This window comes from Gallus gallus, chromosome 1 (assembly GCF_016699485.2).
Source record: "Gallus gallus isolate bGalGal1 chromosome 1, bGalGal1.mat.broiler.GRCg7b, whole genome shotgun sequence".
Lineage (NCBI taxonomy): Eukaryota > Metazoa > Chordata > Aves > Galliformes > Phasianidae > Gallus > Gallus gallus.
In genome coordinates this window covers 132052022-132065212 of record NC_052532.1, presented here as the reverse complement: position 1 = coordinate 132065212, position 13191 = coordinate 132052022, and the positions used below count along the sequence as shown (strand labels likewise).

General features: G+C 41.8%; 1 protein-coding gene across 2 annotated transcripts in view; it reads left to right on the top strand.

The window, feature by feature from the left end:
* CNGA3 (cyclic nucleotide gated channel alpha 3) overlaps positions 1-13191 on the top strand; it is a 32751-nt gene that overhangs the window by 7154 nt on the left and 12406 nt on the right. For both annotated transcript variants that reach the window (NM_001396963.1, NM_205221.2), the window contains exons 2-3: positions 5254-5385; positions 10504-10620. In NM_001396963.1, coding sequence (NP_001383892.1) covers positions 5285-5385; positions 10504-10620 — 218 coding nt within the window. In that variant the 5' untranslated portion in view covers positions 5254-5284. The remainder of the gene's footprint in view (positions 1-5253; positions 5386-10503; positions 10621-13191) is intronic.

The following is a 13191-nucleotide window of genomic DNA, read 5'->3' as shown; positions in this document are numbered from 1 at the left end:
CTGGAGAAGCCATGCCAGTTTCAGTCTTAAAGAAATACTGTACTCGGTGTTTTTTAACCAAACTTCCATGTACTGATAGAGAAATTAGAAGTCTGGGAATATGTACATCACACTTAGAGCTTTAAAAGTATAGGGAAACACTGTTCACTTCTCAGCTGGTTCAGAAGCAAACACAGAGTCATTGGAATAGCTTGGGTTGGAACAGACCTTAGATATTGTCTAGTTTCAGCCCCCCTGCGAGGGGCAGGGCTGCCTCCCACCAGATCAGGCTGCTCAGGGCCCTGTTCAACCTGGCCTCAAATGCCTGCAGGGATGGGGCACCCACAGCTTCTCTGGGCAGCCTGTGCCAGTGCCCTACCGCCCTCTGAATTCTCCTGAATATCTAAATCTCCCCTCTTCTAGCTTAAAGCTGTTCTCCCTTGTCCTGTCGCTATCAGACTGTGTAAAAGTCAGTATCCCTCCTGATTATAAGCTCCCTTTTAAGTACTGGAAGGCCACAATCATAGAATCTTAGAATCATAGAATTACTCAGGTTGGAAAGGACCTCAAAGACCATCACGTCCAACCGCAGCCTAACTGTAGTACCCTAACTCTGACAACCCTCTGCTAAATCATATCACTGAACACCACATCCAGATGGCTCTTAAACACACCCAGGGATGGTGACTCAATCATCTCCCTGGAGAGCCTATTCCAGTGCTTAACCACCCTTTCTGTAAAGAAGTGTTTCCTAACGTCCAACCTAAACTTACCCTGGTGCAACTTGAGGCCATTTCCCCTCGTCCTGTCACCTGTCAGCAGTGAGAAGAGACCAACTCTGCTCTCACTGTAAGCACCTTTCAGGTACTGGAAGAGAGCAATAATGTCTCCCCTCAGCCTCCTCTTCCCCAGACTAAACAGCCCCAGCTCCCTCAGCCTCTCCTCATAGGGCTGATTTTCCAAGCCCTTCCCCAGCCTCGTTGCCCTTCTCTGGACCTGCTCCAGCACCTCCATGTCCTTCTTGTACTGAGGTGCCCAAAACTGAACACAGTACTCGAGGTGAGGCCTCACCAGTGCCGAGTACAGGGGCAGGATGACTTCCCTAGTCCTGCTCACCACTCCATTCCTGATACAAGCCAGGATGCCATTGGCCTTCTTGGCCACCTGGGCACACTGCTGGCTCATATTCAGCTGACTGTCCAACAGGACACCAAGGTCCCTTTCCATCAGGCAGCTTTCCAGCTAGTCCTCCCCAAGCTTGTAGGGTTGTCTGGAGTTGTTGTGACCAAAATGCAGGACCCAACACTTGGCCCTATTGAAACTCATGCCGTTAACCTTGGCCCATCAATCCAGTCTAGCCAGGTCCCTCTGTAGTGCCCTTCTACCCTCTGGCAGATCAATACTCCCTCCCAGCTTGGTCCCTGGTCACATCCCTCGCCAACTTCTGTTCCATGTGTGCCTTGGGGCTTTCCTGATCTCATTTCTGAATGTCTTGATGGCATCCCTATATTATTCCTCAGCCTCACATCCCCGCTTTTGCTGCCTGTACATGCCCCTTTTTCCCTCAGTTTAACCAGCAGGTCCTTGCTCATCCATGCCAGTTTCCTGCCTGTTCTGCTTGTTTTCCTATACTGGGGGACAGAGAGCTCAGAAAGGTGTCCTTGAAGAGCTGCCAGCTCTGCTCCGTTGTCCATAAGGACAGTTTCCCAGGGAATCCCATCCAGTAATTTCTTAAACAGCCAGAATTTTGCTCTCCTGAAGTTCAGGTTCCTGACTTCACTTTTTGCTAGGCCCGTATTCCTTGAGATCGCAAACTCAACCAGGTCATGATTGCTGCTTCCAATCTTAACCTCTTTAATGATCTCCTTTATGTTGGTCAGCAGCAGGTCCATTAATGTTTCATCTCTGGTTGATTTATCTACTACCTGAACCAGGAGGTTATCCTCAGCACACTCCTGGAGTCTCCTGGATTTCTTGCAGCATGCCATATTGCTTTCCCAATGTTTCTTTTCAGTGAGATGCTGTGTGTTGGCAGCAAATAAGCTACATCATGCCTACACCCCTAGGTTTTGATTATCTCACACTTCTGTAGTTACTCATTTTATTGGGGATTATAAGCCAGGTGACATTAGTTTAAGAGCTGCTGCAGATAGACATCAATTAGTGAATCATCAGAACCAGTGACAGGGTTTTTGTTACATTAGGTGGCAGTACTGGTAAAGGCCAGGTTGGATGGGGCCCTGGGCAATCTGCTCTGGTACTTAATCTAGTGACTGGCAACCCTGCCTGTGGTGGAGGGGTTGGAACTTGATCCTAGAGGTCCCTTCCTATCCAAACCATTCTATGGTTCTATGATCTTAACTTGGCGCTAACTTTGTTTTGGAAATCTACCCTTAGAAAAAAGCTTGTGCTCTGTCACTGATGAATCATTCTGTTTTTCTCATTATCAAGCTTTTAAAGCTTTGAAGTAGAATAACGTGCAAGTCCAATGGTGGATGAGTTATGGTGTTGATTGGAACAGTGAGGAATCATCCCTCCCTCAAAATTCTATTTTGATTTAAACTACAGCAAAAAATTGGCTGAGTTTTGAAGGAATCATAGAGTGGCCTGAGTTGAAAAGGACCACAATGATCATTGAGTTTCAACCCCCCTGCTATGTGCAGGGTCACCAACCACCAGACCAGGCTGCCCAGAGCCACATCCAGCCTGGCCTTGAATGCCTCCAGGGATGGGGCATCCACAGCCTCCTTGGGCAACCTGTTCCAGTGCGTCACCACCCTCTGCGTGAAAAACTTCCTCTTAATATCTAACCTAAACCTCCCCTGTCTCAGTTTAAAACCATTCTCCCTTGTCCTATTACTATACATCCTCATAAACAGCCATTCCCCCTTCTGCTTATGTGCTCCCTTGTAGTACTGGAAGGCCACAATGTGGTCTCCCAGGAACCTTCTCTTCTCCAAGCTAAACAAGCCCAGTTCCCTCAACCTTTCCTCACAGGAGAGGTGCTCCAGCCCTCTGATCATCTTAGTGGCCCTCCTCTGGACCCGCTCCAAGAGCTCCACGTCCTTCCTGTACTGGGAGCCCCAGGCCTGGACGCAGTACTCCAGATGGAGCCTCACAAGAGCTGAGTAGAGGGGACAGTCACCTCCCTCTCCCTGCTGGCCACTTTTTCTCCTAAATTATCTTTCGTTGGACTTTCAGCGTATAGCTGAAAACAGCAGAAATGCAATAGGCAGCAAGAGTAACTATTCATAGAAAGAAGCAGTTTGCTCCTGTGCCTTACTTTCTGTACGTGCGCAACAATTTGCCAGCAAGAAGCATGCTGCTCTGCTTTAAGTGAAGCAGTTGTGACAACCTGGCTACTGCGTTAGAGCCTCCCTGTATAACTTCAAGCCTTCAAACCTGGGAAGTGAGAACGTAATTTGGAGGCTACCACCAGTAGTAACAAAAGAACAAAGACATTTTATTCTTACCTTGAATTATGTTTCAATTAGTATATGAGAAATGGGAGTTACTGCCGTGGCAAAATGAATCTTCTCATCGCCAAGTCACTATTGCATGTAATCGATCTAATTCTGTTGTGCAAAGCCTGTAATAGAAGCAAGAATTATAACTCAAAAATAGTTAATGAAGATTTTTCTTGGAGATAAGGGAATTTGGTACCGTATCTACTTTGGAACCTGCTCATCCAGCTAGTTAATTGATTAAAATGTTTGTCTATCCGAAGCTGAATTGTTTGAAAAGAAATCGTATTCGTTGATATTTATAATGGATATACCTTAACAGAACTGTAGAAATAATCTGTACGTGTTCTTTGAGCCTAAATTGATTCATTTGTTCACTCTTCTGAGTGAACATTCAAATCTAAGAGTGGGTTGAAAATCCTCTGTCTATATGGATGTATCGTAGCAATACTGATTTCCCCCCCCCAGAAAAGCTGAAGTTAGCTGGTATGTGCAGGGCTCGGTTTAAGATCAGACACAGTTATGTATCAGTTGACCTGTGCTGAGGTAAGATTAGAAATAGGAAACACTAACCAGATTTCCAGGTGTTAAATAAGATATCCAGGGGCTATTACCAGATCAATGTCATTATTTCTGGATGCAAAATTTACGTTAGTCTATCTTATATTTTGAAATACATTAAATTCTTTGAAAAGTTAGATGTCATCTCCTTTGGGTCTCTGGGGTTTGGATAGAGGGTAAGTCAAGTGTCAGTCTTTTAAGAAGCTGAATGCATAACATAGACCTGTCAGTGGGCGATGAGTTTCACTTCAGGAACACTGCAGGGGAGAGTTTTACTTTCTGTATTTTGTTTGCTGCTAGTTGCATGCCGTGTGGTCTGTAAGACAGTGGATTACAGGCGAGAAAAGGACATTGGATGATCTGAAGCAGTGGCAAGATCCCAAGAGAAATTGCTTCTAGTGACGTCTCAGATAGAAAAGGTTCCTGAGTAGGGTTTCAAGTGAAGACTTTCAGTGGAAGTCTTTCAGACTGTCGTTTTTAAGGCACTTGTTTTGACTCTCGAAAGCTGTTTTACTAATGTTGGCAAGGCACTGAGGGGCACATCTGGAAAGGAATTAAGTTGAATAACTTTCCTAACTAAATCTTTCCTACACTAAATCTTATAGGAGTTGGATGGTTACGTATCTTAACAGGCCTTGTCTTGAAGCACTGTCATAGGAATGATATACGAGAAGGCAACAGAAAAAAAGATTAGTGCATCGTTTGGAGAATGTATGATGAATGGATGCTGTGAATTAAGCTGAAGGATACATTTGACTAATGATCTGTTTGCTTAGCATGCAATTTCAGAATAAGAGACTTCATCATAAAATAGAAACAGGTTAGCACAAGAGGGTTGACTTGAAGTGGGATAAGTTGTCCTAGCACATGTTACCACCTTGCTTTCTACCTGTAGTCTTTGAGTTAAAGTTTAAATGCAGTTTCTCTATGGATAATATGTCTGACACTGTGGATATTCAGAAACCCCGGAGACAAAGAAGAATAATATACTGTCAGGTAAACCTTTTCATTGATCCTGGTGGATTTTCTTTGTTACACTGCATTTTCATTGTTACACTTTCGTGGGCACTTCTTCTGTCTGCTAGAAATAAATCTGGGAACGGCTCTCATACTATGTGCGTAAGTATTGCTGTCTATGAAGATGGTTAAATTAGCTTTTTACTGCCCCGTTGTTGTAGTAAATCACTGTTTTTAACAACATTGCTTTTGGTGCCTTCATTAAATGCTTTTTTTCCCCCCTGTGTTTCAGCTGTCAATTCGATGTTGGTATGTAAAGCAAAATGGCAAAAATCAACACCCAGCACTCGTACCCTGGCATGCATGGACTGTCTGTCAGAACTACTGATGAAGATATTGAAAGGATTGAAAATGGCTTTATCAGGTAATATGTTTGTTTTATCACGATCAGATTGCCACAGAATTGGAGGCAGTTCTCTATGTCTGTATTTTGTGTCCACGTCTTCATCGACCTTTTGTGTTTAAGTGACCTAGCGGTGTATTTCCAAAGTACAGAATAGGCAGCATTGGGAAGGTTATCATGGTTTTCAGTTTTGGATCCAGAACCTGTATTACCTGAGGAATAAAGCACGTTTTCCCATTGATGGGAATTACATCATCTCTGTGAGGATAAGCATATTTCTTGAATCAGCTTGCAAGAACCTGCACTTGGAGTGTGTATGGGATTAGGAGAAAAAAGGATCTTGCCAGTACTATGCAGTGAAAAGCCTTAGGAAAGTTCTTAAAAGCAACCTCTTCAAACTGTTTGGCTCCGGTGTTCGGAAACGTACGTAGCATATAAAGCATACCAACATTTTTTTACTGGCTTTTCAGAGCTTCACACTGTACAGTTGAACTGTACTTGTTTCCTTACATTCACTTTTCTCCATTTCAGTGGTTTTTAAGTGGCTGCCTAAAATATGCCAGTGTGCTGTACACTTATATTTTATGCAGCCCCTGTCGTTTCTCTGGTCTAGGCAAAGAAAGCATCTGCAAGAAAGTATCTGATGATCCACCCTGCCTGTTCAGACTGCCAGCTTTTGGCTTGTTGTGGTCAACTGCCTCAGCTGTGGGGGTCTTGCCAGGCTGTTTCTTGTTGACCAAGTATTCAAAAGCCTGTTAGGACTGCTTGTATTATGATAATTTTGGATCGCATGTCCGTAGCATGTAGTATGGATGGGATCTTTGTCCTCTTCACGTTATTATTATTATTGTTATTTTTTTTTTCCATTTCTGCTTTGCCTATGTGATACCTGCTGGGTGTACCTACACTAGTGAAAATGGAACTGCTTTTATTCTCTGCAGTACGGCTTGCTTGATTTAGTTAACACTACTTCCTGTAGCATCGTGTCTCTTTGTCTCCATTTACAGCTGTACCTCAAAAACAGGGAAAACACAGATTGAAATGAGCCTTCATTTTATGCCCCTTTTTTTGTAGAAAATATCAGTGATTGGCAGCTAAGAAAATGGACTTACTAGTAGAGGTGAGAAAGCATAGTTATAAAGGTTTGAATGTAGAATTAAATGACTGCAGTCATCTGCAGCTTCGGAGGCAATGACTTATGATAAATAAAGGGGCAGAATTGCACTTTGTGATGATAAGAGTGGTCTTGACGGACCATTTATTTAAAATGAAGTTCATTTTGATCAGTATTAATCCTTTTTTTCCATGAAAAGACAATGGGAATTAAGGCAATGGAAGCTAATAAGATGTATTTCTTACATTATCTATCACAAACATCACAGATTGTTTCTTATTCCAGCTCTGAACTTAAAACCTCAATCACTGTTGACAGAAACTGCCACTTTCAGATCTTCATGTTGAAGACAGTTGTGGGGCATTGGTCTTTAAGTCCATCCAAGAAAAAATTCTGATGTACATTTCTAAAATTCAGATTAGCAAAAATTAAAAGTGTAGACACAGGGGAAAACAAACAATCAAACAAACAGTCCAGCCAACCATAGGTTTTCTAGACTAGTGAGACTGCTCCTTATCTTCCTTTAAGTCCTGTTGGCTATAGTTCAAGAAAACAATTAAGCACATTACTTAGTTCCCATTACAGTCGGTGGGTGTTAATTTTATGCTTAATGCTAAGATGTGCTTAAGTGCTTTTCTGTTGTGAAATGTGGTACTATCAAAGAAAAGCACTCGCTGAAACAATTAACGGAAAGCTGGTGGTGGTCTTTAAACTGTAATTTGCTCATCTGGCAGATGAAGTTGCTAAGCTACTGTCCATCGTATTTGAGAAGCTGTGGCACTGATGAAATTATCACTGACTGGAAAGGGGGAAACATAACCCCCATTTTTAAACAAGGGGAGAAAGGAAGATGTAGGGAACTAGAGGCCAGTCATCTTGCCTCTGTACCCAACAAGATAATGGAGCTCATCCTTGTAGAGACTGTGCTAAGGAACATGGAAGACAAAGAGGTGATTGGTGATAGACAATATGGCTCCACAAAGGGCAAACTGTGCCTGTCAAATGTAGTGGCTTTCTGTGATGGGGTTACAGCACTGGTGGATAAGGGAAGAGCAGCTGACACATCAACACTTCTGCCCACCTTGGTGTCATCTTATAATGTACTGAATGTGCACTCAATCCCTTCATCAAACTTGTTGATAAATATTTTAAACAAAACTAGCCCCAGTACTGAGCCCTGGAGAACACCATTTGTGGATTTAACTCATTCATAATGACCCTTTGGGCCTGGCCATCCAGCCAGTTTTTAGACCAGTGAACCATACATCTCTCCAAGCCGTGAGCAGCCGGTTTCCCCAGGAGAAGGTTGTGGGAAACTGTATCCCCATGAGGATCATCAAATCCAACTCCTGACTCCCCACAGCACCCCCCCAAATTCAAACCCTCTGAGAGTGGTGTCCAAACACTTCTTGAACTCCAATAGGCTCAGTGCCTTGACCCCAGGGGAGCCTGTTCCAGGGCCTGACCACACTTTGGTGAAGAACCCCCAGATCCCTTTCTGCAGGTCTGCTCTCCAGCCTCTCATCCCTCAGTCTGTATTTACATCCAGGGTTTCAGCTTAAGCTGAGGAGGCACAGTTATCCAGTGTTCCTACTTTGTAACCTGCTCTCTATTTCTTAGAGTGTCTCTTCTCATGGTGGTTTCAAACTATGGAACACGGTGGGACAATAATGGCAGTCCTTACTGTTTTGCTGCAGGTAGCAGCCAAACTCTTGGAGTCCAGGATGAGAATGAGTTTGTGTTCATAAAAATAAAAGCAGAACTAGGCCACATGTGTTGAAGGTGCTACATCAGAAGCCCAGTATGTAACCATCCTTCTACACCGATAAAAAGCCAGCTGACAAATAAGGCCTCTTGTGTTACATGAACATGGTTGAGGAAAATCAGAAATGAGCCTGTGAGTTTTATAAGGAGTTACAATAAGGGAAGAAAGAGAGCATTTTAGATTTACTTTTCAGTTTGCTTGTGTGAATTAAAGTGGAATGTGTTTATAATTGCTGTGTAATGCTGGACAGGTGCTTCCACAGGAGTTGCCTGGTAGAGTCCTATGAGTATCACTGTAAAAGGGAAATGCAAGCCCTTTAGTGCTGTTTCTGCAATCTTCTTTTGATTTTCTTGAGTTGTCTGTTCATGTTGTAACTTTTTTTTGTAAAGTAAACCCAAATGTACTAAAAGCAGTTAAGCTGCTGCAACTTAAATGCTCCTTTTTTCTTCAAACCTGAGTTCTGTTAATTAAAATCATTTTCTAAGAATTCTTTCTGCCTCCTTTGAAAATGGCTTTTCAGGACTCAAAAGGGGTAATTAGCAAGTAAGAACAATAGCAAAATTAGAATCCATACTGTCTAAGAACAAGCAAGATGTATATTTTCCTGTAAGGAGTAAAATAAGGTAGTAAAAACAGGCATGGCAGTGCAGTCTAAATGATGCTGCCAACCTACTGTCCTATCCCCAGCAGGAGTGCAGGCAGATGCTTCAGGAAAAGAAATGGAGTGGGTACGAAGGAGCAAACTGCAAGTATCTCTGCTTGCTTTAGTCCTAGCATCCAGCTCAGCAGAATTCCTGAGCTGGATGTGGGCTCTGTGTATCCAGTAGTCTATGATGGGCTTCTGTCCCATGAGTTTGTTCTTTGTCCCCTAGGAGCTGGGTTGACTTTGGCAACCCCAACAGCAACAGCACCCACAATGTAAATTGGGTTGTAAAACTTTTTCAATTCTAACCTGTATCTCTTGGCATCTCGTTAGAAGAGGAGAAGAAAACAATTAAGGAATTGGGAATCCCAGGAGTCGCTATCTTTTGCAGTGTGCTTATTTGTGTAGATACAATAAAGTTTTAATTCTTTGTCTGCCAACTTCCCTGCTGTGAGTACAGCCAAAACTAATTATCCATTTGCTGGCACTCAAAATGCTGCTGCCAGTTCTTATGAAGTTAATGTAAGTATCATCATATTCAGTGTTTTCGTGGCAATGCAGATTAGCGGAGTCATGTGAGAGAGTGTTTGCGTTACTCCATTACAGAAGGATAAAGCTAAAGCTTCATCTATTATTTTTCAATGCTAATTGTTTCTGTGCTAATAAGCAGTCTTACAGGAACTCATGTGAGCTGGCAGACACTGCATGTAACTTAACAGTATATTCGCTATCTGCAGTTGCGTGCAGCTGAGATTTTGCCTTGTTTTCTGTGTGTCAGTAACCTGAGGTGCTCATGTCATCACCACCAGAGTAGCTCTGAACATCTGTAAGCCTGTTTTGCCATGCAGTAGGCGGAGTTTCACTTACGGGGCGAGTAAGAACAGCAGTGATGTTGCTCAGTATTGTCTACTGTAAAATCATTGTTTTTCCCTTTCAGTCTAGACAGGAGCAAAAGGAAAAAGAGGTATTGGCTTTGAGTCATAAAATAGGACCACACGGGTAGAAATATCAGACTGTTAAACCCAAATAAGGCCTGGGAGACCAATACTGAAAAAGCAGTGGGCAGTCACTTTGAAGCCCCCTGGAGGCATGGAGCTTTCCTCCCTACTGAAGGAAAGCTGCTGATGCAGTGCAGGAGGTGTTAGACTAGCAAATATGCCCAAGGAGGTTATGGATGTGCTGTCTCTGGAGGCATTCAAGGCCAGGCTGGATGTGGCTCTGGGCAGCCTGGTCTGGTGGTTGGTGACCCTGCACATAGCAGGGGGGTTGAAACTCGATGATCATTGTGGTCCTTTTCAACCCAGGCCATTCGATGATTCTATGATTCTATGAAGTGCTCTGCTCTTAACTGTGTATCCGCACACCAGAGTGGTATTGACAAGAAACCAGCTTCTGAGCTTGCTGAAGCAGATGGCAGAGCCTCGTATGCTTTCATTCATGTTGGATGGCTCCAGAAAAGTGGGAATATAGGTTTCACATTACATTTATCAAATGTATGTCTTATTAGGAGAAAGAAGAAAATTTGCAATATTGTTTTCTGGTGCAGTGGTGTTAATAATTGGATGGGGGAAAATCTGCTGGAGGCTGTATGTAATTTAAAAACATTTCGTTTTGCAGAACCCATTCACTGTGTGAGGACACATCTTCAGAACTGCAGAGAGTCATTTCTATGGAGGGAAGACATCTATCTGGATCACAAACGAGCCCATTCACAGGCAGGGGAGCAATGGCAAGGTAACGTGCTAATTAACACCATTTTGAATATTAGCATATTTGAAAGAGACTGATCACTATTTCATGGTAAAGTAAGAAGAGCCATCATTTTCCAAAGAAGATGGATGGAGTGCAGCTGAAGACCATCTATAAAATGTGACAGAGGCTTCTTTTGACCTCGATTCTGAACTCATTGCTTACTTGTTGATAATAAAAGCCTTAGGATCCTAGAGGTGCTGGATGAGCTCATACAAATTAGTCTGATTAAAGAAAAAGATCTATTTTTACAAGATCTGATCTGAAAATGTATTGAATGCTGAGGAAATGCAAGAAGTGACAGCAGGAATGTCTCAAGACTGTAGAGTAAATGGATAAGTGGTTCTGGCTGGTAGCCAATGCAATGTTATTTTCCTATCAGGTATGGCCACTTGTTGATAGGTATCTTTGGCAAAGGAAGAGATGGGGTGTTTATGTTGTGAATGCAGGAATTTCTGTTTCTACAATCCAGTTTTGTTTATAATGAAATGGGAGTATGAGACAGCAAATTTCAGGTCAACCATTTGCTTAAGTCATTTACTTTACCTAGACTTAAAACATAAACCTGAAGCAGAGCTTCAAAAACTTTTTGTGTCTACTTTAAAGATTTCCAGTTGAGACTGCAGAGCACTCTCTCTCCTGATGACATTATGATACATGCTACAGAGCATACTGAATGTAAGCATTGTGTATTTCCAAGAAAAACATTGCTATAAAACTAGAGTCATTTAAAGAGTTTACATTTCAGGCTTTTGGGTGGTAGAGAACAAACTTGTATTGCCTTATTTGTTTGTCAGGTAATGACATCACTGCGTGGACATTACATAGTCTGGAAGAAGTTGGTTTGTGGTGGAAAACATGTTTTTCAGTGTATGTTGAAAGCATCTACATGTGTAAATCAATACTGAAAGCTTCTTAATGTTAGTTTATATTATTCTATACCCTTTTTCATAACAGTTTGAGTTACATGCGTGTGTAACTTCAATTTCTTACGCTCTGAATCTGCAAGGAAAACTTTGGTACAAACATGAATGCTCAGCAGTTTAAAAAGTATTGTAATATAACATGCCTGTTAAATGCAGATTCTCAAGGACCTGAGATAACAGCCTCTGGTGGGCTTCATTGAGGGTATCTTACTTTGAGGTGGAAAGGACAAAAAAAGGGTGAAAATGAAACAGTATGGCAGAAATCAGAAAAGGCTATTTCTTGGTTCAAATAGAGAGGTTCTCAGTCTTATTTTGTAGAATCTGTGTGGCTCCTTAACTAACGGTTCTCAAAATGCCTTGTTTTCTAATATAAGTAGGAGCATCCACGTTAATGGTTTTCCATACCACTCCTTACATGAAAGCTGAGTTCTGCTCAGATGAAGAGGAAAAAATCACAGTTTAATTTTATGCAGTGCTTTTTAGTTGAGTCAGGAATCTATTAATTGATCTCAGACTTTGATGTGGAGCTTTGTTTTAATTTTGTATTCCTGTTAGATTTTGAATTCTCTTAATTGTTGGAAATTGGTGATGGTTTATATGATGCTTTGTTGGTATAGGGATAAAGAGCTAAAAATGCCTTTCTTTAATTTCTGACATGTGGTACTGTTCCTGCTTTATTTGTCCTTTTATTTTAAGGTAAGAAATCCTGGGCAAGATCTATGAGATGGTATGGTTAGGCCCTGGAGAAGTGCAATAAGACAGGTGTACTTCATCATAAGATTGTAATATTATCCAACGTGAAGGGAATGTGAAAGAGCTTTCCTTGAGAAGCCCAGAGCTTCTGTAAGAAGTTACAGGTTGTTCAGGATTTCACTATGGTATTTTCAAGGACAAGATTGGGAAACTTGAAGTAACACTACTTTTGTCCAAATTGGTCTGCTAGTGGGAAAGAATAAAGAGTATTGTTTGGGTAGTAAATAAAATCTTTTCTGTATATTTCAGTGTCCGTTGTTTTCAGTTTTTCAGAAGCATGCTTTTGTTTGAACTTTGTTAACATTACAAGAATTTGTAATGTGCTTTAGTCAATTAGTGGGAAGGTAAAATGAGTCGTAACGATACAATGGTAAATTAGCTTTGTTGTCATGATGTTTTGCTTATCCAATTTCAGTGCTCTGCGAGAAATTTAGGATGAGGAAATAGTGCTGTCTATGCAGTAGGCAGGTTTATGTGCAATGTTCAATCAATATATCTGCAGACAGACTCTTTACAACCAAAGGGAAAGTGACTGAAATTTTACCACCCCTTCTTTCAAAGTCCATCCTTCTTCACCAACTATTCAGCATTTCTTTCTCCTGTATGTACCCTGAGTATGTGTTCTTGTGAGTATTTTATGTCTCCTGACCTGCCAGTCCAGGATTCCCTCATTATCACATAAGGTCAGAAGATTTTTGTCCCCATAATGACCAATTGGCAAATTTATCTTTAATCAGAATTTTTCTGTTGCTTCTGCAGAGCTGATACAGTGACAATGTGTGAGATACTTTCCTGATCAACTGTAGAAGATGATGTATGAAATTGTGGAAAGTGTCTAAGTTCACACTGTTAATCTGTCAAGCCTCATTTCTGTGGC